This window comes from Triturus cristatus, chromosome 5_1 (assembly GCF_964204655.1).
Source record: "Triturus cristatus chromosome 5_1, aTriCri1.1, whole genome shotgun sequence".
Classification (NCBI taxonomy): domain Eukaryota; kingdom Metazoa; phylum Chordata; class Amphibia; order Caudata; family Salamandridae; genus Triturus; species Triturus cristatus.
In genome coordinates, this window is record NC_140587.1 from 807,656,980 (window position 1) to 807,683,042 (window position 26,063).

Genomic DNA, 26,063 nt, shown 5'->3' on the forward strand with positions numbered 1-26,063 from the left:
ACAATGGCTGCATAGGAGTAGTTAATGTGATACGATACCTGAAGATACTGACAGGGCCGTTCCTGCGGCTCAGACTTCAGGGTGGGCGTATCCATATTGAGGGCAGCCTTCTGGTAAACCTCACGGGCTCGACTCACTGTCAGCGTGGATGACCAGGAGCTTTTCTTCATTAGCTGGGAATCCAGGTTGATGGGCAAGCTCAAGGGTACGTTGGTGCAAGTGGTGCACTTGACATCATTATTGCTTCTTGATGATTTTAACGTATGTTCGCTGATGGTGTTGTAGGCTTCCATAAAGTACTGGGAAGTGGACCGATCCGGACACCTCCCCATTGTCATCACCCCTGTAGGCCCATGATAACCACAAACATCGCTGTCTAAGTTGTCTTCTGAACCCCACCATCCAGACATGTTCGACCGGGGCTTGACGTCGGGCCGCCGGTCTTTGCTCTTGCTCCGCTTACCATACCTCCCAGTTTGCACCTCCTCGGGGCTCGCTTTGTTACCATTGACCCCTCCCTTGGTTGGCCCCTCAAGGGAATGGGACTTGGTGAAGAGTTTTTGAACAGAGTGAACCAAGTGACGTATCCTCCCTGGGCTGTCGCTACGCTGTTCCATGGCGCTTCGCTTGTACTGCAAGGTGTGGTAGCCATCCCGATTGATTGGAAGCTGCCTTTCAAAGTGGTCTATAAGGCTGGGTGGAATGCGATTGGCTTTACCAACTGACCCATGGGGCACAAGAGAACAGTCATCAATAGAGTCCTGTTGAGGGGTGTAATGTCTCCTGGGAAAAGTGCTGCACGCAAGGTTGTCGGCATAAGGAATCATGCACTCCGGCGGGAAAGAGTTCCTTTGCGCATAGTAGGGGTGATCCGCTGGGTGAGGGTCCACTGGATTTAACAAGTATGGCTTCCTTTCTGGATGATGTGTCATGGAGTCGCACGGAGCGTCACATGCCACACCATGGTGATGGCTGCGGCTGCTCGATAACCCTTTCATTGTCGATGCAAAAATTGTACCCACGTCATTTAATGAATAAAGTCAGGCAACATGAAGGTCTTGAGAGACACCTGTGAAAAGGAAGTAGAAAGAATGCATTTAGGCTGTTGTCTAAACTACTATTCAAAAGAAAAGCAGTAGAAATGTCTAGGTTCTCATTAATGTGTGTCAAAACATAAAAATACTATGTTACTATTCTATAGCCTTCCTCCACCCTGGAAGTAGCCAAAACCATAATTTCTGCAGTTACCGACTATACGCTCCTCAGAAAAACGAATTTCTACAGTCCAAATATTAGAGTAGGCTGCTGGAGAAAAGGCAGTTTAAGAAAATGGAAAATATAATAAGGAAAATCGCTCGTACGGCAGGTGGGTAATGGCTGCTTTTAAATGACAACGTCATAAACTGGGAAAGGATTGTAAGAGATTCAATAATTACTCGTGTTATGATAGTCGGCTTTACAGAAAAGATGACAAGAGGAAAATGACATATATAAACCAGCAACATAAACACCAGACTTAAAGCATTTGAAATAGCAAACAATAAAAATGCATTTATTACAATATTTAGTTGCTGTGATGCGGACAGCGAATATTTATGAACGTCTTGCATTGGCGGGGTCAGATCTCTGTTAAACGCCACATTGATAAGTACAGTAAACAGAAAGTTTATTTACATCCTTTCCTATAAAATGCCATGTTGTGTGCATTATCCTGCTAGCAATGCATTCGGTGGGGTGCATCATTTCAATATTGGCCACTTTATTATTGTTTACTTATTTTGAGGTTTTCTACAGCTCCCATCAGGCTCCACAGGGCGCTGGCGCATCACAGAAAGATTCCTGTAGACATCCAAATGACCATAGCATAGTACATATAGTGCTAAGTGAGAGTATAGGTGAAAACATAGCGCTATTTAAGTAACGAAAATCAATACTGAAAATATAATAATGTTTGGTACTAGCTGTTGGATCATTGGAGAGTGGACCAGACACCTACAGATTTTGGGGAAGATTCAGCATTCATTCAATTATTCATTCACTTATTTACTTTATGCACTTATAAAACACAAACGAGGCCCAATGGCATTTGGAGCAACAGATCGAAGTGTACAGCGAATCATTGGAATGCAAGCAATTGCAAAGACAATGAAGTACAGAGCTCGTATGCAATACCATATAAAAACAGTTGAAAGACCATCTATTACTGGACAGATAAAACACGCAAATCCAAAATCTCAAAGTAATATTGAAGAAACAAATTCAATTCCTTGTGTAAGGGAACAGTGTCGGTGTGGGAATACTATTACAAACCTATAATGCACTGGAAAAGAAAGACTACTGTGAGGTATGACTTCATTTCATTGTGCACCTGGTCTAGGGAGGCCCAAGTACAGTCTTGGTTCTCCAATTTGGCAATGGATGGTGTAGTTCCTATACTTGTATTCGATTCAGAGGCGGTTTCTCTACAAGGGCAGGGGAGTGTTTCCCCCACGCCCGCTGTGAGCCGCGCATAAAATAATAAGATGCCAATGAAATTATTTAATTGCCATTTTATTTTTTACCGAAGGGCGCTCCGCAGTGTACCCAAACTGAGAGACATGCGGGGCATAGCCTCCGCTGCTGATTCGTGGACTGGAGCAGCGCCTGGCCGGACGCTCCAAAGTTTGCATGTCAGTTTGGTGGCTGTCTTGCGATGGGCAGCCTGACGTGCGCACTTTGAAGCTCTCCATCCCGAGCTGTATTAGACAGCTGGGTGGAGAGCAAGCAGAGGCCTCCAGGGCCTGAATGAGCATCCGACCAAACTGCTCAATCCAATCCTGGTGCGTCTCTCATGCTGGTCAATAACATGATAAAAGCATCTGGATTGGTTAGGGGAGCTTCACAACAGACTGCAGATTCAGAACACTGAGGAGGACGTGCAGCATTGGGTACGTACCATTTCTTTTAATTTTATTTATTTTAAACGTTGGTGTAGTTTTATTTGGGGCTTTTGAAGGGAGGGGGTGTTTTAGTAGGGGTTTTTGGAGAGAGGAGATATTTATTTTGGCCTTCTAGAGGGAGGGGGTGTTTTATTTTGAGAGTTTGTGGGGAGGGGGTGTTTTACTTATTTTTTTGGGAAGAGGTGAGGCATTTCGCTTTCCACACCACTTTCAAAGGTTACCAACTACCCCTTGTTTTCATGTTACGTTAGGGTATGGTCATAGAGCGATTATTGACTGTTTTCAACGGCCCCTTGCTCAGCCGCCACACTGTCAATATCTGGGTTTCTCAGGTAATCGGGAGTTGGGAGCATAATTTGGTTGCAGGCTAAAGCTTGAGGGCATTTAGCATGCAGAAGCAGTGTTGACAATTTAGGGATGTCCCTTCCTGGTTTCTACATCTTAACCTGCCCAAGTGCGCCAGCCAATCCAACCGTCCACCAACCAACCCAACAAACCTTACCCATTAATACTCAGAGTCTTTGGGTGCAGATAACAGGCCATAGTTTATTAGTTTCACCATAGCCATAAATCACAAGAAAGAGCCATAAATAATTGCCATAAACAACCATAAATCACTGATAAGAACTATAAATCATGGTCATAAACCATAAATCGTGGATAAGATTTGCTAATCACTGTCTCTGCTCACAGGTAGAACTTCACTCGTGGCTCAACATTTGACCATACACAGTGTGCGAACCTCCCTTGGGGTGAGCGCAGCTTCGTCTTCTAGGCTTCCCTTGCTACTGATGTGTGACATCATAGGCTGTTTAAGCCATATCTGGGCTGCAAGTTCACTGTCTGCCTTGCAATTATCCACTTTGTTACCTTTATTGCCTCACCATCCCCGGTGCCCCTACAGCTAGGCATCCCAAGGGTCACCTATAGGGTAACTTTTACAATTCCTTTGGCCGACCAGCCTCCGTAAGATGTCCTTGAAAATGATTAACGCCACTGCCTCTGCCACGCTGACAAAGGTTCCCCATCATTTGATAGATCCCCCTATGGCGGCTCTACCCCGACTTCCTGTGAGCAGCCTGCTCAGCCAAAATATTCAGCAGGAACAGGTCCCTGCTGCCCACCCCTGTCAAGAAGACTTTGTCTTCTGCTCCTGCAGAACTTGCCCACCACGATGTTAAGCTTTCGCCTAGATTTCTCGACCGCGCTGTCGTTCTCTAATCTCCTCCATTCAAACCAGGATATGTTCTCTGTCCACAAGGTATCCGTTTCCAAAAAGCAGGTTGGCGGTTGCCTTCAGCTCCTGGCCTTTTGGCTTCTCCCAACGGTTTAATCACCTACGACTATTGGCCCCATCAAAATATGCAATGAAATCACATGGATGGGATTTTGCATACCTGACTCAAAACGGGAAATGCCCCCCCCCCCAGTCTCTGTTGCTGACAAGATAGGTAATGGTGACACAACCCCGAAGGCTTTCCTACTTTCTGCTGCTCAACCTCCCCTGGTTGGTCTCTCTAGCCCCCGGGCGGGTTAGCCTCAGCCTCTGAAGACCCGCTGTGCCCGACAGGCCCGTGATCCGTCTTGCCACAAAGACTTACTGCAGTTTCACTCAGCCTACCATAGACATTGGCAGTACCACCAGGGCCGGACTGGGAACTTAAAACAGCCCTGCCAAAGATTTGAAATTCAGCCCCCATGTGCAGATGTGCTAATGTGCGCTACAACTAGAGCAACTCTTTCAAGTTGCCGCTGGGATCGCCTAACGTGCACCACTGCACGTGGACGTTGAAACCACCCTCCAAGTGCCACAACCGGCCTCCTAGGGCTCCAACCTCCAGGGGGATGACCCACTTGCCCGGCTGGCCAGTCCGACAATGAGTACCATTCATTACAAATGATGACATCATTAAAACCGGAAGAGTCAAATAACTCATAGTGGCAGTTTTTAAACCAACATATAACACAATTTAGCAACATTGTTTAAATTGTCAGTTTCCACCTAGTCATTAAAAATATTTAAGTTACAAGTTTTCAGAGCACGTTCAGCCTATTACAGCTGCCATAATACGGACACATACATTCTTTTTACCAAAATGTAATTGAAATTTACGACCTTAAATAAAAAAGCCTATTTTTTCTTGAATTAGTACTGCGCATGTCTGGGAGGAACCTATCCTGAGCGGAGTGTGCGCCAGTCCCAGCTGTCACCGGGGCAAAAAACTCTGTTAGTACCAGAGAGCTCCACTTCCGGGCAGGCCTTACTATCGTGAGATGCTCTCTATGATATCCTTGCCCGAGGCTTGCGATTGATGTTAAAACACTTTTTGTAAGCCACTGATGTCTTTATGGATTTACATGCACTTGGGGATTTATTTTCAATTAGATTAATATCTTGCCCGAGGCTATAATGAAGACATCACTGACTAATCTGGATGTTGCTTTGCCTACATGATGCTTCCACGTTTAAGTATATATCCCCAGATAAGGATATTTTTAGCGGGTTTGGGGAAAATGAAAGTCATTTTCGGTCAGGCTGTCAGATTGAGGAGTGTGCAGTATTTGATTGAAGCACTTCTGGCTGGCTCCAACGTTTGTGCTTGCAGAAGGTTCCTTGTTAGTCTTTCTGATCAAGCTCTCCGAAATGGTCAGAGTGATTTGCAGCACTTAATAAAATTCTTACACTGCCAAAGAAATAAGTACTGTGGGCCTCATCTACAAGAAAATGACACAGTGCAGCGCCAAAAGCCATTTAGCTGCGCCCTGAATCCAGCCACGACCAGTCCATTGGGGCTGAGGGGCCAAGCCCCCCCATCTTTTGCCCCTTATGAATAGTGTTTGTCAGGCTGAGCAAAGGCCAGCCTGGCAGACTGTTCATTTTCAGGTCAGGCAGTCAGGAGCCAGACATGTGCTACATGCACAGACTCCTGGCTGCCTGAGCTGAACTATGCTGGGCCGAGGAAGTCACAGCTCCTGTGGGCTTGACCTCCTCAGCTCAGCAAAGGTCCCTGAGACCCTCCCCTTAGTGGTAACGTCACTGATTGCCTCGCACCTGGGCGCTTCAGTTTTAAGCTCTGAAGCGCCCAGAGTTGAGTGTCAATCAGTGACACTTCATCACAGAGTGGCGTGTGGTCAGAAGTCTCACTGACCCCATCCCACTCTGTGATGACATTGGGACTGCTGCCTTCCGTCAGCCAATGAAGAAAGGCAGCAGTCCAAAGCCTCCTGGAACAGCCAAGGCAGAGCAGCAGGTAAGTGTGCATTTTTTTTATTAAACGTTTGGTGCATGTGTGCGTGCGTGTATGAAGGTTTGGTAAAGAGTGTTGTGAATTTATGTGTTTGTGTATGTGTGTGTGCGTGTTTGTGTCTTGTTTGGCTAGGGTGCTCCTAAACCAGCGCCAAGAGACCAGTCTGGGTATTGGCGGAATATATAAGTGTAGTCAGTCAGTCAATGGGATGCTAGAAAATGCTAAATGATGAACTGCTTTCCATAATTGCTCATCCCTGAAGCAAGCTCTTTAGATAACACCCATTGCTGTGGGGTGGAGTGGTAGGTATATGGAGAAGAGGCAAATTGAGAAGGATGGTCTGAAAAAAGTGATGTACTTTAGGAAGGGAGAAACTTAGAGTGACAGCAGCATGAGAAATCCACAAGCAGTAGGAACCCTGTGACCCCCTTGTTATAACTGTCAGTGAAAGAGTGAAACCCACTCAAGGTCACTTTGAAAGAGCAGATCCCAGCAGGGCTCATGCCCCACTCAAGGTCACTTTACAAAAGAGAGGAACACACCAGGGTGGTATCCCACTCAAGGTCACTTTGAAAGAGCAGATCCCACGAGGGCTCCTTTCCCACTCAAGGTAACTTTGAAATAGTACATCCCACCAGGGCTCATGTCCCACACTAGGTCACTTTACAAAAGAGAGGAACACACCAGGGTTGTGTCTCACTCAGGGTCACTTTGAAAGAGCAGATCCCACCAGGGCTAATGCCCCACTCAAGGTCACTTTACAAAAGAGAGGAACACACCTGGGTTGTGTCCCACTCAAGGTCACTTCGAAAGAGCAGATCCCACCAGGGCTCATGTCCACTCAAGGTCACTTTGAAAGAGCAGATCCCACCAGGGCTAATGCCCCACTCAAGGTCACTTTACAAAAGAGAGGAACACACCAGGGTTGTGTCCCACTCAAGGTCACTTTGAAAGAGCAGATCACACCAGGGCTCATGTCCACTCAAGGTCACTTTGAGAGAGCAGATCCCACCAGGGCTCATGTCCCACTCAAGGTCACTTTGAAAGAGCGGATCCCACCAGGGCTCATGTCCCACTCAAGGTCACTTTACAAAAGAGAGGAACACACCTGGGTGGTGTCCCACTCAAGGTCACTTTGAAAGAGCGGATCCCACCAGGGCGAATGCCCCACTCAAGGTCACTTTACAAAAGAGAGGAACACACCAGGGTTGTGTCCCACTCAAGGTCACTTTGAAAGAGAAGATCCCACCAGGGCTCATGTCCCAATCTAGGTCACTTTGAAAGAGCAGATCCCACCAGGGCTCATGTCCCACTCTAGGTCACTTTACAAAAGAGAGGAACACACCAGGGTTGTGTCCCATTCAAGATCACTTTGAAAGAGCAGATCCCACAAGGGCTCCTTTCCCACTCAAGGTCACTTTGAAAGAGCAGATCCCAGCAGGGCTCATGTCCCACTCTAGGTCACTTCACAAAAGAGAGGAACACACCTGGGATGTGTCCCACTCAAGGTCACTTTGAAAGAGTAGATCCCACCAGGGCTCATGTTCACTCAAGGTCACTTTGAAACAGCAGATCCCACAAGGTGGGAACATGTCCCACACTAGGTCACTTTACAAAAGAGAGGAACACACCAGGGTTGTGTCCCACTCAAGGTCACTTTGAAAGAGCAGATCACACCAGGGCTCATGTCCACTCAATGTCACTTTGAAATAGTACATCCCACCAGGGCTCATGTCCCACTCTAGGTCACTTTACAAAAGAGAGGAACACACCAGGGTTGTGTCCCACTAAAGGTCACTTTGAAAGAGCAGATCCCACGAGGGCTCCTTTCCCACTTAAGGTCACTTTGAAATAGTACATCCCACCAGGGCTCATGTCCCACTCTAGGTCACTTTACAAAAGAGAAGAACACACCAGGGTTGTGTCTCACTCAGGGTCACTTTGAAAGAGCAGATCCCACGAGGGGTCCTTTCTCACTCAAGGTCACTTTGAAAGAGCAGATCCCACCAGAGCTCATGTCCCACTCTAGGTCACTTTACAAAAGAGAGGAACACACCAGGGTTCTGTCCTACTCAAGGTCACTTTGAAAGTGCAGATCCCACCAGAGCTCATGTCCCACTCTAGGTCACTTTACAAAAGAGAGGAACACACCAGGGTTCTGTCCCACTCAAGGTCACTTTGAAAGAGCAGATGCCACAAGGGCTCCTGTCCCACTCAAGGTCACTTTGAAAGAGCAGATCCCACCAGGGCTCATGTCCCACTCAAGGTCATTTACAAAAGAGAGGAACACACCAGGGTTATGTCCCACTATAGGTCACTTTGAAAGAGCAGATCCCACGAGGGCTCCTTTCCCACTCAAGGTAACTTTGAAATAGTACATCCCACCAGGGCTCATGTCCCACTCTAGGTCACTTTACAAAAGAGAGGAACACACCAGGGTTGTGTCTCACTCAGGGTCAGTTTGAAAGAGCAGATCCCACGAGGGGTCCTTTCTCACTCAAGGTCACTTTGAAAGAGCAGATCCCACCAGAGCTCATGTCCCACTCTAGGTCACTTTACAAAAGAGAGGAACACACCAGGGTTCTGTACTACTCAAGGTCCATTTGAAAGAGCGGATGCCAGAAGGGCTCCTGTCCCACTCAAGGTCACTTTGAAAGAGCAGATCCCACCAGGGCTCATGTCCCACTCAAGGTCACTTTGCAAAAGAGAGGAACACACTAAGGCTTGTGTCCCATTCGAGGTCTACTCCCTGAAAGAACAGATCACATCAGGGATTGAGTCTCACTCCAGGTCAATATCTGAAAGAGCGGTTCACACATGGGCTCATGTCCCCCTCAGCACCACTCTCTGAAAGTGCTGAAAACACCATGGCTCGTGTCCAAATCTAGGCCACTCTCTAAAAGATTTGAGCTAACCAGGGCTATGTCCCACTGAAGGCAGCTCGGAAAGAGCAGATCACACCAGGGCTCATTTCCATCTCCAAGTCACTGTCCGGAAACGCAACAGGAATGGCAGGTCTTGAAGCACAAGACTTGCCTATTTTGGGGAATCATTGTCATTCTAGAGGGGCAACCAGAGAAAAGGGGTGTCGTCCTGTATGTCTGCTCTCACACATCAGGGCATGATATGTACTATCAGAGTGTAGGAGTGGGTTTGAAACAGATCCAATCTGTCACTGGTGGTATATGAAACTGACCCTGTTTGTTTACATTGATATCAGTTTCTTATGGTTACAAACACGGACCACATTGGTACATAGCAGGGAGATATATGCAATCTAAAACCAGTTTGTAGGCCTCAAGCTGAAACCTTCACCAAATGAATATTTAGATCTGTTGGGGAATTTAGGGACTGTATAAAGTTGTTTAGATTTATACAATTTGTTCAAACTCTAAGTCATATTGTGGGTACGAATTGGTCAAAAATAGCAACAAAATACACATTCAGGGACCAACCAAAGGAATTGCTTTTGTATATGCTGTAACATTTTAGCCTAAGTAATCGATAAGTGATTAGTCTCAGTCTTTGTAGATATCAAGCAATGTAGGTCATGTCCAGATGAAGAGTCACCCTCAGACATAATATTTGAGAAATAACTCATCTTTTTTATGGTGATCGACAGTTCTTTCCAGTGTAGCATGACTGTACAAGACAAACTAATTTTATTTTCTGTTGTTGCTATTGGGTGTTGGAAAGGGTTAAATCGCAGCCATTTTTCAAGGGGTTGTAGGTGAGATGTATCTTTACCTCGGAAGCTGTTTTTATGTGAATACATTTAATAAGGGGGCACAAGTAACAGTGCAGTTTCACCTTATCATAGCCTAGAGCCCTCCTGTTTTAAGGCTGACACCAGTGCTTAATTTATTTAAAAAAGTAAAGAAGTGCAAGGGCCAGAGGTCTTTCTTTGGAGCCGGCAACCATTGATGGTGAGTCATGTGGTTGCTTATTTTTGATCCACTTCAGGGCTGTTGCTTCCACCACCCTGTACTTCCTGTGTCTTTATCTCACTCTTGAAGGATATTTTCATGTCCTTGCTTTCACCCTTTTCCGCTGTTTCCTTATCTTTCTTTTCCTCACCCCTTTGAAATTTGATACCCTTGCTGATGGTAGTGAATTAAATGAAGCATCAGGGGGTCCCTTTTGAGTTCACTGGTCAGTACCTGGATAAGCAGGGACTGGCTCCTGAACAGAAACATCCCCAGACCTCCCTCAGCTCACCTAAATCACTGATAGCGTAGCTGCCTCGCCCACATGATGGTTTTGATGATGTGTGCCAGCAGGGGTCAGAGAGCGAAGGGAGGGCAAGGAAGGGGGCTAAAGGGGTGTTAAAAACAATGAATGCCATATGATAATGAAGGACAGCATACAGTTTAAACTGGCAAATTAGACAGAAACGAGCATGTAGGGACACAGACAAAGCTGGAGCAAGATGAGAGGGGCACCTCTGTTAGTATAACCTTAATGCTCAAAGCTCAATGCACCCTTCAGACAATTGGCACCCTGGACCTGGGCCCAGCTCGAAGCAAACACAAGGAGATGATGGACGGAGTGCTGAAACTTTTCAAACAGTCATCCCCAGTCACAGTTCTGCGTTGAATCCATCATCATTCTTTAGCTCACTTTGCCACCCCAGTTCAGACACAACTATATGCAAATCAGTCTTGACCTTGTGCCTCATTTGAACAGTCCAGCCCGAACTGCCAAGCCATGTCTTCCCTGGACCGGAAACAAGCATCCTGGGACCGGTTTCTGGGTAACACCCCTCATCAGCCAGGCTAGCTTGAATCCAGAGGCTCGCCCATACTAATGGCCAGCCTTGCCTGCTTACTAGATTTCAGAACTCAAGCTGGTGCAAAAGATACATGGTCGACTGTTCATAAGAGGTGCGATGTAATATACCAGTGTGTGATATTTAGAACGCTGTATCCACCAAATGCACCATTACTTGAAAATGGCGGGAGGGGCTGAACACTCGAAAAAGCAACTTCCGACAGTTATACATGAGCTGCGCTTCCTGGCAACCAAATGACAATCGCGTCTTAGCTTCTAATTCTGAAAGTGTGCAGCCTGCTTGATTAAAGCATTTGGTGAGGAGAACAACACGCTTGAAGTCTGGCTGCTTTCCCTTTGAAACATTATGCACACCCCCCTATTAATATTCACCGACTTTGGATTTATCCTCATTTAAAAAAAGACCTTGATCGCTGGAGAAATGGAAGTTACTTCGTTTTAGGAAAAAACGTCAGTGTTAGCACCTGCTGTGCTCTGCCTATTAAGGTGATTGATAGTACTGCTATGAAATATTCAGGAGGGTTTCTGTCAGTGAGTTTTTTCATTGCTTACCACTAATGATGGTGGCTGCGTATTACCCTTGGTGTTTGTGGTTATTGCAGTGGTCGAAGTGGGGGAAAAAAAGTAGGGGAACTGTGGGCGGAGCATCAGGGGGCAGGAATAATCTGAGGTTTGGGTCAGTGGGCGGAGTCAGAGGTGTGGCTAGAAAGAGCAAAACATCCCAATTTTTACTATGTTTGGCATTTCATGGATGAGTTACAGCTTATAACGTTATGCAATGCAACCAATAGATACATGTTTATCCAAGTGCACTGGTGCCATTTTGTCAGCCTAGCGGCAACGCAGGCGCCCTTGCACCGTGGTGCAAGGGTGCCTCCGTTGCATGCAGTATTGTTTTTGTGCAGGAAGAGGCACCTTCCTGCACGAAAACAATCCTGAGAGGCTTTTTCCTCTTTCTATGTGTGCTGCACATATAGATTGAGGAAAAACAGGGAGCAATAAAGATATTTCTCCTTGTTGTGCCTCCCTTGGGGAGGCGTAAGATTTTGATGCAGTCCCAGGTTTACAAGTCATTGCGTAAAAAAAACAGGAGAGTTGAGTGGGAACACCCACTGCAACGCCTCCCTTGTGCAGAGTAAGGAAAAGCAGCAATTTGCTCTGTGTTGCATTACTCCATATTCATGAAACCATTCAAAGCCATGCAAAGTGGCTTTGCGTGGCTTCATAAATATGACTTGCAGATTTGTGTTGTGCATTTACCACTTTCCGTGGTGCAAGCATGACGCAAGGCCCTCCTAAATATGCCCCTCAGTTTGGTGTGACCAAATCCCGCATTGCCGATCCCTGGTGAGTTGAACTACTACTGCTGGAAAAAGGCCAATGAGGCACTAATGGGTGAGGCGGACTGGCCTCAGTGACAAAGGCTCTTCTAATCTAGGGTGTGCTGCTTTGTAGGCCTGCCTGGAAGAAGGGAGGTGAACTTCAGTATGGATTGTGGTGGACAGGGCTTCAAGGTCAACCCACACTGGCCTTCGGTAGGGTCCCCCTGCTGGTGCTAAGAGACCAGGGCTTCTGTGGTCTAGCGGGGGAATGTGCTTCATCAGGAGAGAGATCTGGTGGACTGTTCATGAAGCCTGATTCCCCAGTTCCAGATTTGGTAGCTCTGGCCATAGTGCCACATCCTCTCTCCCCCTGAGCACCTTTCTACCCCACTCAGAGACACTTGCACTGCCTTCAGCCACAACCAATTGTGCCCCTTTATAAACACCTTGATGTGTGTCAATTCAAATTATGCACTGTTTGAAAAAAAAGTAACAACATCCTGGAAAAAGCAAACACTCACAGGCAATGCAAGATTATGTAAAGCATGCAAAATATAAGAAGAAACGACATGGTTACCTTAGCTTTTACACTCCCAGTTTGGAAATCAATTAGTGTTTTTTGCCTCAAACATTGAGGACATGAAAACAGTGCTCCTCGTGTAAACAGGTGTGCCTTTGGTGCACTTGTGGACAGTAAGGAAGGGGATAAGCAGGGCTCAGAAGATTAAGGGCTATATGTATCAAGCCTTTTTCCCGTTTGCAAACGGGCCGATTCTCAGAATTGGCCCGTTTGCGAATTGGAAAATGCCTTTTGGGATGTATCATCCCAAAAGGCCATCGCAAAATAGAGAATTTCTAAATTTGCGATTCTCTATTTTGCGAATGCAATTAAGGAATTGCAAATTGCGATTCCTTAAATGTAATTCTGGAAGCACCAGAAATTTGCTATTTGGCCTTAAGGAATTGCAAATTACCACCAACTTCAAGTTGGTGGTAATTTGCAATTTTCTTTAAAAAAGCACTTTTTTGATTTTTTAAAAGTGTCATATGTCGCACATACATGCCTTCAGGGGTGCAACAGGGTGTCCTTTTGGCACCCTTGCAACCCTGAAATTGCATTCTCAATGTGCAATTCTCTAATTGGTAATCGCAAATTGAGAATGTCTTCCCATTCATTCCTATGGGCCTCCTAGCCCATAGGAATGAATGGGAAGGTATTCCTTATTCGCGAATCTCAATTTGCGATTCGCAAATAAGGAATATGTAGGATTCACAAAATTTTTAGCAAATCCTACATACATTGCATTTTGCGATTCTCTAATTGCGATTAGCTGAAAATCGCAATTAGAGAATCGCAAAACTCTTTTTTGATACATATGGCCCCTGGGGATTCTTCAGGAAAATCTGATCTGACTCACAGAAACCCACAAGGGCTCCTCCACATTCATGTCAGCCAGCTAGCTGCTCAAACATCGACATTATGTATTTAAGTGTCCTGCTAACGATACCTTTTGAACTGTCTGGCTTGCTAACTCTCCTACCCACAAAAAACTTGAAAGAGCTCTTGAGAGTAATAGGCAAAATTATATTTTCATTCGGGAAGTGAAGGATACATCCAACGTAATTTTTTTGGTGACACAATAGTACATTAGTTATGTTGTACAGCGTCACTAAAAAAAATCACGAACCTAAGAGGTCCCAAAGGCAAGACCTATTGGCTTTGCCAATGCTTGTTTAGATCTCTCATTTGCTAAATGGGGCACTTTTAATTTGGTGCCAGAAAGGGCCGAACTGGGAACCCAAAGCAGGCCTGACAAATTTGTGCCCATCCCCTGCACGGTGTGATGCGAGCGAACACAGCAAGCAAGCCTGACAACTGCAAAGGGGATACGGGTAGAGGGTGTTCTCTCCCCAAGAAAATTTTAGAAAAAATTGTATAAATGGTGCATTCTATAACACATTGTATTAGCTTTTAGAGCACAGTAAATGATGACCTTACGTTTCACCAGTATACGACAATCTTCTTGGGGCCCTGCAATGATTCCCTCACTATGACCCTCCAACACTGCCCCTCATCTCTCCATAGCCCCTCTCTCACATGTATTTAAATTGTTTGATAGTGCCTCTCACACCAGTGAGGGACTTGGAGCACTTTACATCATGCACACATACAGAGACAATGAATCATACGTGTGTAAATCAATGTTTAGAAAATGTTTACAAGACAGAAGGGGCTACAAGGTATTAGGATTCACATGCCATCAATTTTGGTTGACATTTTTTAAGATCTGGAGAAGCACAACCCGAGGATTTAAAACATAAAACAGTGGTTGGATTTTCTAATAAGAATGCATTTCTACCCAAACAAACCAATTTTAGCAGTATTAGGATAATGAATGACTGGGGAAAAAACATAACCTCCAAACCCTCACCACACAGTTTTTATGCAGCTCTTTGATGGCAGGTCATAGCTCAAGGTGCTGTTATGCACTGCAAGTAACTAAAGGTTCTCTGTAACAAAAGCAGTAACCCACTGAGCTATTCCCATTAAATATAGTTGTGTGATCTATATGGTACAGGTTCTTCGGAACAGCAAACTTAACCCTCTGCGCTACAATGGATGAGTCAGAACTGTCAATAGACAATACTCCAATCTCTCTCCAACAGGAAGATCAACCACCTGAGATATAAATCTTGACTCTTTTATTGTTGCAGGAAATCTGCTGGGCTTACAAGGAATTCTGGAGTTATTTTTGTGTTTTTGAGAGTGAGAAGTGAGTCATTCTGCTGGACAGCCCTGCAGGTTTTGTTACTGGGGGTCGATTTTGCAGCCTGCACTAACAAAACCAGCCTCCCACCCCTCCAGCCTCCATCCGATGCCCAGTACACCAGCCCAGCCTTGGTGCCTGGGTTTATTTGTTTTCACAGTCAGAGCCTGGATGGGGTCCACAAGGGGCTCTGGTTTCACATAACTGGACACCTCGGGCTGCTTTTATTTTATATCCTAAGAAAAGGGTCAACAGTATTTTTAGAAATACCACATCCCTGAACATAGACAGTTGAGCAGTACACATTTTATTAAATATGATAAGGAAAACAGCTGATAAGACAAATAATTTCCACAGTTATTTTAGAAATAGCGCCAAAGTTTGGGCACAGTCTGCCACGAATTACACATGAAGTCCTCTTCCTTTCCTTGTGGCATCGTCAGTCTGGGTGAGCCTGAAAATAAAGGGCAGATGGGTTCAAGGGCGGGGCTGCCAAGGTGTCCTGATGTGACCATTGTAGTGGTCACAGTGGGGGCAGGCAGGTGGTCTCCTCACTAAATGAGGTGTAAATCACTGCCCAGGCGGGCCATCAGAGGTAGCCGTTTTTTCGTGCTGATTGATTGCTCCTCCAGTGTAACACGCCTCCTACAGTGTTGCTGGGCAGGCCCCTTCCCACACATACAGAGGGGAAGGGTGAGGAAGTCCTGGCAACTGCAGAGGCCTTCCTTGATGTGCACCACACAGGGCTGGATTATCCTGTAATATTTTTTATGTTCAGAGCATTCCTGCCGTCCTGGGACGCATTTTTTAAATGAAGAAGTAGGGGAATGGACTTAGTTAAATTAAAAAAGTAGGGGCACGCCGTGCCCTTCCGATCCCGCCCACTTCGACCACTGGGTTATTGACACAAAAGCTTGAGTTATCTTAAACAATCAGATCCGTAAAGGCCTTATTATGAGTGGATCGGTTAATTCCAACCCATGCTTAAACCCTTTTTTACGCATGGGTCGCAATTAGGAGTTTCATATAGTCGATAATTATTGGATGCGTTAAATACCTCAAGCTTCATTAAATTTGGGCATGTCAAACCTGCTGAAATTCTTCAGAGAAAATATGTACGTTATTTACCATACCATGCGGATTTTGGTGTGTTAGACACAAAAATCCGCATGTTCTTTCCCACAAACTCGTAATAGGTGCTTTTTATCACACCCGATATTTAACATACCCCACGGTATCGTTATTTATGAGGTGTGGTAAATAGCACCTACACTGGTAATCAGGACCTAAGTAGGAAAATATCCCGGTTCCCATACTCACCCTTGTAGAAGTTTATATCATACACAACCTCTCCTATGTCACTTTCCCATCCCTCCCTGTTCTGTGTAATGACTTCTTGTCGGTACTTTATACAGCAATCATTTTATGACTTTTCAAATAATACTGATATTTTAGGATAAATATATTTTTTCATGCACTTAAGTCGTCAAAAAAATTAAAACTTGAAGTCAGATGCCTTCATCAAACTACTTTCTTATAATAATTCATTGATTCACTAATTCAAAACAGCACATCACGTCACAGAGTTGGGTGCCAACTAAATGAGTTTTTTCGGCTTCGTATCAAGTGTAAGGTTATATAAATCAAAAACGAGGATGTTAAGAAGATGCATTATTCTTTGTGCCTAATCATTTCTAGTTCAGCTCATATTGACGTCAGTGCCTTGTCAACTTCCTGTGGATGATCAATAGAGCCAGAACCTCACTTACTGTCGTTCTCCCTTTTACTGGTTTTGCTGCAATTAGGTGGTACAATCGTACACACCTGTTTTATCCATGCAATGTTATGTTTGACATGCAGTCTCTGAAACTTGTAATGCCTAACAAGATAGAAACAAACATTAGCAAAGCTAATTGGTCTGAATGAATGAAAGAAAGAGAGAGGATAAAAGAAGGAAAGAGAGAAGGAACACAAATGAAAGAAGGCAAGAATGAAAGAAAAAAGGCTCAAAAAAAGGAAAGAGAAAGAAAGAATGAAGCAGCAAAAATTGTAAAAAGAGGATAACAATACAGAACATTTTCAAATGGACACAATGTGATTGGTATGCTGTGAAATAGCAGCAGTCAGAACAGCAGAACACTCCAAAAGGAATCTACAACGGCACTGATGGGACATAGGATCTGATAAAGATGGGATGTACACCAGAAGCGTCCTGCTAACACAAAGGCAACACTAATTCTATTCTATTCTATTGGTCTTATATAGTACATAGCTACCCGAAGGCCTCCCAGCGCTAGAACTGAAATCATATTAACCAGCTCTCAAGCAGAACTAGTCACTATGAGAGCCACATTTTCAGGGCCTTACAGAATGTGAGTTCATTAGAAAGCAGGCGTAATTCCAAAGGTAGAGTGCTTCAAAGTTTGGTGGCTCGGTGAGAGAAAGAACGGCCGCCCCAAAGAGATCTGCTAAACTTGGGAATCTGCATTAAGTGTGCTGAAGAGGATCTAAGTAGCCTTCCAGGAGTGTAGGGATAGCTGGGTGTCTTAATTTGATGCAACCTTTTTTGTGAAGTGACCTGTGCAGGATGCAGAGAGTCTTAAACTGGACTTAAAGTAATAATAAAGGGAAAACAAAAACACTGGAACTAATGGGAATTAGCTTGTGTGCAGATGTGGCCCTTGTGGTCCTTGTGAGAGAGCAAAATGCAGTCACTTAAAGTGCAGTGAACAAGTGGCTTAAGTAGGCTGCCCCACCACCCCATGTTATATGCTGTAGTGGACGGAAGCAAAATATGAATGACACAACAACAGACCAATGGAAGAAGGTCCCTATATGTAAGTACAATATATATATTTTAGTGAAACCAAAAAGTCTTGGATAAAGCCAGACCTAAAAATGGCACATTTCTTATACAAGTGTGTCACAATTCTCAAGTTAGGTCATCATAGATATGTTTCATAAAGCTGTACATGAAGTACAGAGCCTCTTTCAGGGCCGTAAATGCCAAGCATACTGTTATGTTATGTTAAGTTTATTTGTAAAGCGCAACGGTTACCCTGGGGTGTCCTGGCGCTAGTTACCTGTCATTTCAACTATCACCAACAGAAGAAAATTTTATTATTGAACAACCATGTTTTCAACGCCTTTCTGAAAGCCAGCAGATCTGTGGCATTTCTGAGCTGGGTCAGAAGGTCATTCCAAGCCTTGGCCGCTCCGAAGACAAATCTTCGTCCTCGCCATGATACCTTTTTTATGAGCAGAACTATCACCATTTTAGCTCCTGATGAGCGTAAATTTCTTGTAGGTATGTACCACTTAAATTGTTTCTGCAAGTACTTTGGTCCAATACCTTGGAGTGCTTTAAATACGGTACACAAAGATTTAAAAAGCACTCGCTTTTTTACCGGGAGCCAATGTAACTTTTTGATTTCATTGGAGATGGCCGCAAATTTGGGCACCCCAGTAAGTAATCTGGCGGCCGCATTTTGTATCCTTTGGAGTTTATTTAAAAAGCATTCTTGAATGTTTAAATAAAGGCCATTACAGTAATAAAGTTTTGACAAAACAAGTGCGATGACTACTGTTTTCTGACTCCTTGCTGGCAGGAATGGCAATTTTTTTTTTACTGTTTTAAGAACAAACGCGGTTGGTGAAAAAACTGAATTAATTTGGTCGCCCAGGTTTAATTTGTCATCGACTATTATTCCCAGGTTTCTTCATGGGAACAGGAAGTGATCCCATTGTTGATGGCCACCAGGTTGGGTTCCAAAGGTTAGGACCGTTCCCAAATACTATAACTTCCGTTTTATTAGAATTGAGCTTTAGGCAATTTTTCGCCATCCAACCGCCCACTGCTTCCATGCAGTTATGAAAACGATTGTCCATACCCACCTCCTGTCCTGGCAAAAGAGACACCGCAATTTGGGTGTTATCTGCATAGGAGGTGAGATCAAAACCCAAGGTGTTAACAATAGGGGCCAGTGAGGAAACATAAACATTGAACAACGTAGGGCTCAAAGACGACCCCTGTGGCACCCCGCAGGGCAAAGCAAAGGGTTTTGATTGGTATTCACCCAGGGATACCACTTGTATTCTATCCATAAGGAAGGAATGCAGGAGATTCAGAGCTTTGTCCCGAAGTCTGCATGACCTTGATCGGTCCATCTAGAGGTCATGATGGACCGTATCAAAGGCCGCGGATAGATCTAGTAGGATCAAGGTGGCCTTCCCGCCTTGATCAACTACTTTCCTGATCTCATCTGTTGTTTTTATGAGCGCTGACTCCGTACTACGACCACTCCTGAAGCCATATTGAGTTGGATCCAGAGCCTGGGTCTGGTGGAGAAAGGCACCAAGTTGTGTGTTTAATGCCTTTTCTATCAGTTTTGCTGGTAAGGGGGGAGATTGGGCAAAAATGATTTGGGTCATACGGGTCTAAAGTGGGCTTTTTAAGTAGGGGTAGAATTGAAGCCACCTTCCAAAGCTTAGGGAAAAGCCCAGTATTAATCATATCATTAAAAATGGGTGTGAGTGCCTGAGTGATGGGTTCCACCGCTAATTTGGCTACAGCCACCGGACATGGGTCATATGGTGACCCTGATCTAGCTGCTTCAAGAAGACTGCGTGTTTGGTCCGTGGACAAATCCTCGAATCTGTCAAGGACACCGGGGAGGACTTTGGAGCGCTTATGGTCCTCCTTCTCTATGATACTTCCAACTGCAGTAGAGCCATTGAGTGCCGAGAACATCCCTTCCACTTTATCCAGGAAGAATTTGGCAACATTTTCGCAAAGTTCCTGACTAGGCTGCACTGTAGCAGGATGTGGAGACGATAGATCTAATACTTTTTAAAATAATTCTTTAACTGAGTTTTTTGCCAGATCAATTTTGCTGACAAAGAATTTTTGTTTGGTGGAAAACAGAAATTGCTTAAAGTTCGATAGACCATTTTTACAAGCTGTCTTCTCCACTTCCTTTTATTCTTTCCTCCACGTGCGCTCAAGATGTTTACACTTGAGTTTTTCTTTTTTCAATTCATCTGTAAACCCGGGCGCGGAGGGAGACGATCTCTGAGGCACAATACTAATAGCTGGGGCTAGTTTGCACCAGGCGTTCTCCACCCATACTGCACAAGAGAGCAAACCACATGGCACACAGTGTGTGGCGAGTCAAAGTTTGCAATTACACTATGCAGAGTTGTCCTACCAGACACCCATAAATACTATTGGGGATCTCAATTGTTGATGGCAAATTATTACGCATTTTTGCTAAGGGGAACCTCCTTTGAAGGCGGATATTCTTGTGAAAGGAATTTCAAGATATCTGACAGTCATCTGAAGATATAGACACCTGCAAGGCTTACTTGATCACAGCATTGTCAGTAAGGAAGACATGGACAGATTCAAATGAAAAACTTGGATGGAGAGAGATCCTGGCGAAATGTGCTCCTCGCTACATTGAGTGAGCAACATCCTAAAAGCAGTGTCGCATTCAGCAGGCTTCGCTAAATGAGGCATGGGCGGTATAACTACATTGGATAATGTTTGGGACAATATGGGTTAAAAACTTTGAACAATAGCAAAGTGAATATGTTCATACAAACACCAGGTGTTCTAGATTTGTGATTCAGAAATGCACAAAAATGTGGCCCATAATATGTCAATTCAAGACTGCTCCCAATGGAGAACACAGTATTAATGGAAGTGCTAAGTAAGCTATTTCTTCCATTTATTTCAAAATATTTTTATTGAAATTTTCCTCAGTGCATCCAAAAAGCATTACAAATGCGACCAATTTCAAAAGCATCATCCGCCCAGGTATCCAAATAAACATAAGAGCTACAGTTAACCCCCTACTTCTAAATGGATGAAGTTTAATGTATGACACAGTTTCATCAGGACAAGTCGCAAACCTGGCTTCCATTTATAAGACAATGGTTAATAACACATTTCACACATTAAGCAGGCTTAAAGTTAAACAGGAAGTGTATTTGGAGGAAACAGTTGATATGGAATTTGAAGAGTACCTACACACACCAAATGAAGGTGGGGATCATGGGTTGGGTTTTGAAGTAAAGTTCAGACCTTCAGTTATGTAGTAGAAATGTGCGAAGATGACATCTCAATTGGGTGGTACCCTGAGGCAAGCCAATGCCAACTGACGTGCTCTGAAACATAGGTCCCTATGATCTACAACAACTTAGAGGTGAAATGTATACAACTATTCAACCCACTGCTCAAAAGAGCAGAACACATCTCCTTCCTTTAATACATCCAAAGAAAGGGAGTTGCCAAAACAATTGGATTAAAATGGATTAGGAAAGAAACAAGAAAAGGTAACACTAGATCAGTAAGAAATCTTTAAAATAAAGTGTTGACTTACAGACCACACTTAATCCTGAAGCCTAAGTGGTGCACTTCTTGTGCTGCCAGACTGCAAGTGATTCCTAGTACCACCTGCACCTGGCCTCTGTTCCCCCACACCACCTCCATCCCAATTCCCACTTTCAACACAATGTAGTTTGGTTATTCTTCTTTTGCACACATCAGACGCCATCAACATTACTCGAATGTAACCATACCGGATATCCAGTCTCAAAGTACTCCTTCCATCCACCTCCTTTTCCTTCTGGTACAATGTAATTCTTCTCCGATTTCATGTTTGACCATTCTCTATCTCAACAAAACTTTGCCCTGCAGAAATCACCTCATAGGGCCCTTTGATTTAAAAAAGTCTCCACCATACTGTTACATTGTGGATTGTACACTGATGTTATTTTATGTTTAATGCCACATGTTTCCAGAGTCCTAGGGGGTCATTATGATGGCAGGTATGTCTGCCCGCCATCGTAGTGGTGCTGGGACTGCCGCCAGACGTGCGGCTGTCCCACCACTGTGATTAGGATGCGCCCACCAGTATGGCGACGCATCCTTCGCTTTTCACAGTGCAGGCGGTGCTGCTGGCTGCAGCACCGCACAAAATGTGAAAAGTGCGTGCACAGCATTTCCCTGCAGTACGTGGCGGGCACCACACGGTGACTGCCACTTGGTGCATGGAAATGAGGGGGGGTACCATGGGTACCCCCCAGTGCAGCATCACCCCCCACACCAGGAGGGATGCAACAGGACGCCCAACTCAATCTCTGCCGCCATGGCAAGGCCTTCCTAAACCCACATCCTGATCTGGTGGACGGTGCCTGTTAGGCACCGTCGCCATTTCAGGGGCCCTGCACCATCCGCCAGGCAATCGGTGTGATTGCCTCCAGCGGAAAAGCAGCGGATGGACTTTGAGTCTGCCACAATACCCACCGCCATCGTAATTTGGCGGTGGGTAAAGAGTTTGGTGATGGCGGAAGGACTGCCACCGCTGGCCAGGCGGTGGCGGTCCTTCAGCCATCATAATGACCCCTTAGTTATGTCCCAAGAACGGTGTGCCATGTCTGTAATGATTACCTTTGGTACACCTTCCCTCACCATTTTTTTTATTTACAAATGCTGTTGCCTATTGTTATTTATTTGACAAACTCTATTCCACCCACTTACTAGGTACTCCCTCTAACACCAGCCCAAATCGTTTATACTCCAGTAGACTCCACATGGGTCCAATAGAAACCATCCCCCAGGCACTCTAGAGAGACCTAGGATCCTCCAGCCACTGAACATCTCCCCTACTCATCTCCCACTTTCGATCTCTTTTTCACTACCTTTGCACAAACTGCAGAGCTTGAGCATCTGCCTAATCTTATTGTGAATGACAGGCCACCAAAAACTCTCTTTCATTCTTTTCACTGTCAAAGATTGTCCGAGATGCCCTAGTGGGCCAGATCAATGATTCCTTTCCTCAGATGTTCTGGAAGGACAAGTCTTTCTCCCTTTAATATTACTCCGTGGTCTCCAATCATGAGTTTGTCTCTAATGTTTGGAAGCCGTCTGCCACTCATATCCAGACAACTCTCACAATACATTTGTAATGAATTTCCTTAAGACACTCAATACTACATCCACCCCATCAGCAGACTTTCCTTCTGCCTCCATAGCGGCACCATCACGTTCCTCTACACCAGTGAACCTCAACCCGAATTTTAGAAAAACAAACCTTCACGAGCCACCTAGCCTTTATGGACATGAGGCAGAGGCGATTTGTTAATGTAATGACGGCCATTGTTTGCATGCGATATCGGACTGTGGAAAATATATTGATCTGCCAATTGAAGTGGAAGATGTTGAACTGCACTGGAGTCTGGAGCTGGAACACTTTTCAGAGGTGGGTGCTGGCCTGTGGCATCTGTTCACTAAAATCACAAGGTTTCTGAACATTCTTGGTGTTGATACCCGTGATTTTCGAAAATTTGAAAAACCCTTGTGCAGCAGAGTATGGGGTAAGGCCTCAAATTATGTGTTTAATTGAGGCCCAGTGGTGCATTTTAGATTCCATATAAATATATTTAGCATTTTTTGTAGCACAATCACAGCCCATGGGCACAAGATTACATAACAGGAGGTCAGATTCATGTTATTCCATCACGAAAGATTAAAATATTTGCCCAGAATTAAAGGATGTTGAGCCAAGGCCAGGACTCAAACCCGGTTTCCCAGATCCAAAGCTAGTAGCTCTGATCATTAGAACACATCCATGTTTCTCAATTTATGCATGAAAGTCATACATAAGTAATAAAGTTGTGTATGCTCATGTAGAGAGAGAACATTCTCTATTGAAATGGCGTTGTAAAGTAAAAAACAGCAGCAAGAAATAGTGAAAGGATCACCTGGACTCTTGCCGGGGCATACTTGCAACGGTTTGCTAGAAATCTGGACTTAGGGACATAACCAGCACCTTTGCACAAACAGGGCTAATCCTTTTAAATGCTAAACATAGACCAGGACTATTGTGACCCACCAAATATTGGCTTGTGAACACCCAGTGGGACCCAGCCCCACAGTCTACACCATCTTGAATGCTCGCCACCACTACTTCATATTCTCCAGGGCTCTTCTCATGACCACTCTGAATAGGCAGCCTTGACAAACAACCCACCTGGATTTATTTCCACTCAGGGAGATCCTCAGTGGTATATCTGAAGCACTGAAGTCTTGATGCTAACATTGTTGATACTTTCATTGTTCCTCCAGGATGGAAAACCTTAGTTAAAGGTTTATGATGTGAATTTAGAACAATATTCTGCCCCCATATTTGGTGCAACACAGTGCTTAATTTGTGCCAGTGGTTTCCGGTGCTCGGCACCTGTCAAAACCAAAGCTTGACAGTCTGCCACAAGGTGGCACCATGTGGCTAATTTAGAGATTACCACAACAACAGTTAATTATTAAATCAATGTACATTAAAAATTACTATTGCCTGCCGCTCAAATCATTCTTATAGCTTTGGGGGCATGATATAGTCCGAATTGTCACACTTGTAGGAGTGTGATGGTTAGTAGTTGTTTTGTTACTATCATTGGCAGCATAGCAGGGGCAACGTGTGGTGCAAGCTGCAGTGGCATCCCGACAACAGCCCTGGCACTTATTTCTTTACAAATTAAGCACTGGTGCAACAGTATTATAAGGCCCATGCAGCTACTAACTTCTCCCTCTCAATGTCTGCATACATTCTTTCAGTATTAGTCAGAGATCAAGAAGCAATAGTCACTATTTTCTCACCCCCCCCTGTGAATTTGCTAAGACTATTTTTCATGTTGTTTGTCGTACTTCTTAGGAAGGTACGTACATCTAACTATATCAGTTTTTGTGGCACTCTCTGAACCAGACAGCAGGGTCCCAGTGCACCTCAGTCGAAGTTGCATAAAAAGCCTGGCAAAAAGTGCGTGTGGGGGTGGAGAAGTGTGGCTCAATAGTTAGAGTGGCAGATCTTGATGCAGAGCACTGGTCCAGGACCAGGGTTCGATTCCCGCCGGGGCAGGGTCTCGGGCTATAAATTCCTTGGACCTGTCTATTCTCGCCTTGGTGCCTGTTCTAATCATGGGTCCCACGCTGCAACTCTGGGCAATAGCTTGCTTAATCTCCACAACGGCCCCAACAGCGCTGGGATGCCTGGCTTCACCATGGGGGTGCCCAGGAGTGGACACTTCACACGGAAAGCCAGGAAGGGTTCCTTCAGTGGTATGAGTTACAGCACTGAGATACCCCTAGGGGTGATTCGGTGCTATATAAGCACATACACATTTACATTTACTGTAACAGAAACCCAGTTTCCTACAGGTGCGTTCATCTAACTGTATCTGTTTTTGTGACACCCTCTGAACCGTGAACGCGAGAAGCGCATCCACGATTCAGCCTAATGGCATTCTTTTTTTGACCTTGAAAGAATGGACAATTGAGTCAGGCCTGAAGAATTTGTGGGTTGCTGATCGATGCCCTTCTGAGTGGCTCCTTTTCTCCCGTTTTGTGTGGTTGGAACCTGCCTCAAATGATTCTTCCTTGGATATTGCTTTGCAGTGATTTATTCAGTCACATTCAGGACCTTGACTAAGCAGTTATTCGATCATGCCAATAGTCTTGCATTTAAAGTAATTGACAAACGTTTCCCCTTTGCTCACAGCAGTCTAGCTAGACCTCTGTGTGAGGCAGTGCCTGCTCTGAGAGGGCTATTGTTTAACTCTGGGTCACATATATGCCAATTTTACAGTTCTCCCCAACAAAATGCTTTGCTTTGACTTCCTCCTGCTTAGAAACAATGTTGCTTGAAAGTTGTACTGTTAGAGTGTGTTTTTATTGCTTTGACTACATTAGTGTGACTAGAATTTGAAAAACAAGCTGATGCAAATCCATAAATATTGACGTTGGACTGCAGTGTAATATTGATGGAGAGGCCCAACATGACTCAATTTGCAGCTTCACCAACATAGAAACATGCTCTGCCATTTTCTATGCGTTTTATTTTATTTACTCTTGCTTGCCTTTTAAGATTGCTGCTCCGTTTCCAATTTGTTTCACTTTATACTGTTCATTTCAACATGCTGCCATCTTCGTATCGCTTA

At 44.7% G+C, this 26,063-nt stretch overlaps 1 protein-coding gene across 2 annotated transcripts in view; it reads right to left on the bottom strand.

The window, feature by feature from the left end:
* Positions 1 to 26,063, bottom strand: part of DLGAP1 (DLG associated protein 1) — a 1,292,753-nt gene that overhangs the window by 514,163 nt on the left and 752,527 nt on the right. For both annotated transcript variants that reach the window (XM_085605839.1, XM_085605838.1), the window contains exon 6: positions 39 to 1,069. In XM_085605839.1, the coding sequence (XP_085461965.1) occupies positions 39 to 998 (960 nt within the window). In that variant the 5' untranslated portion in view covers positions 999 to 1,069. The remainder of the gene's footprint in view (positions 1 to 38; positions 1,070 to 26,063) is intronic.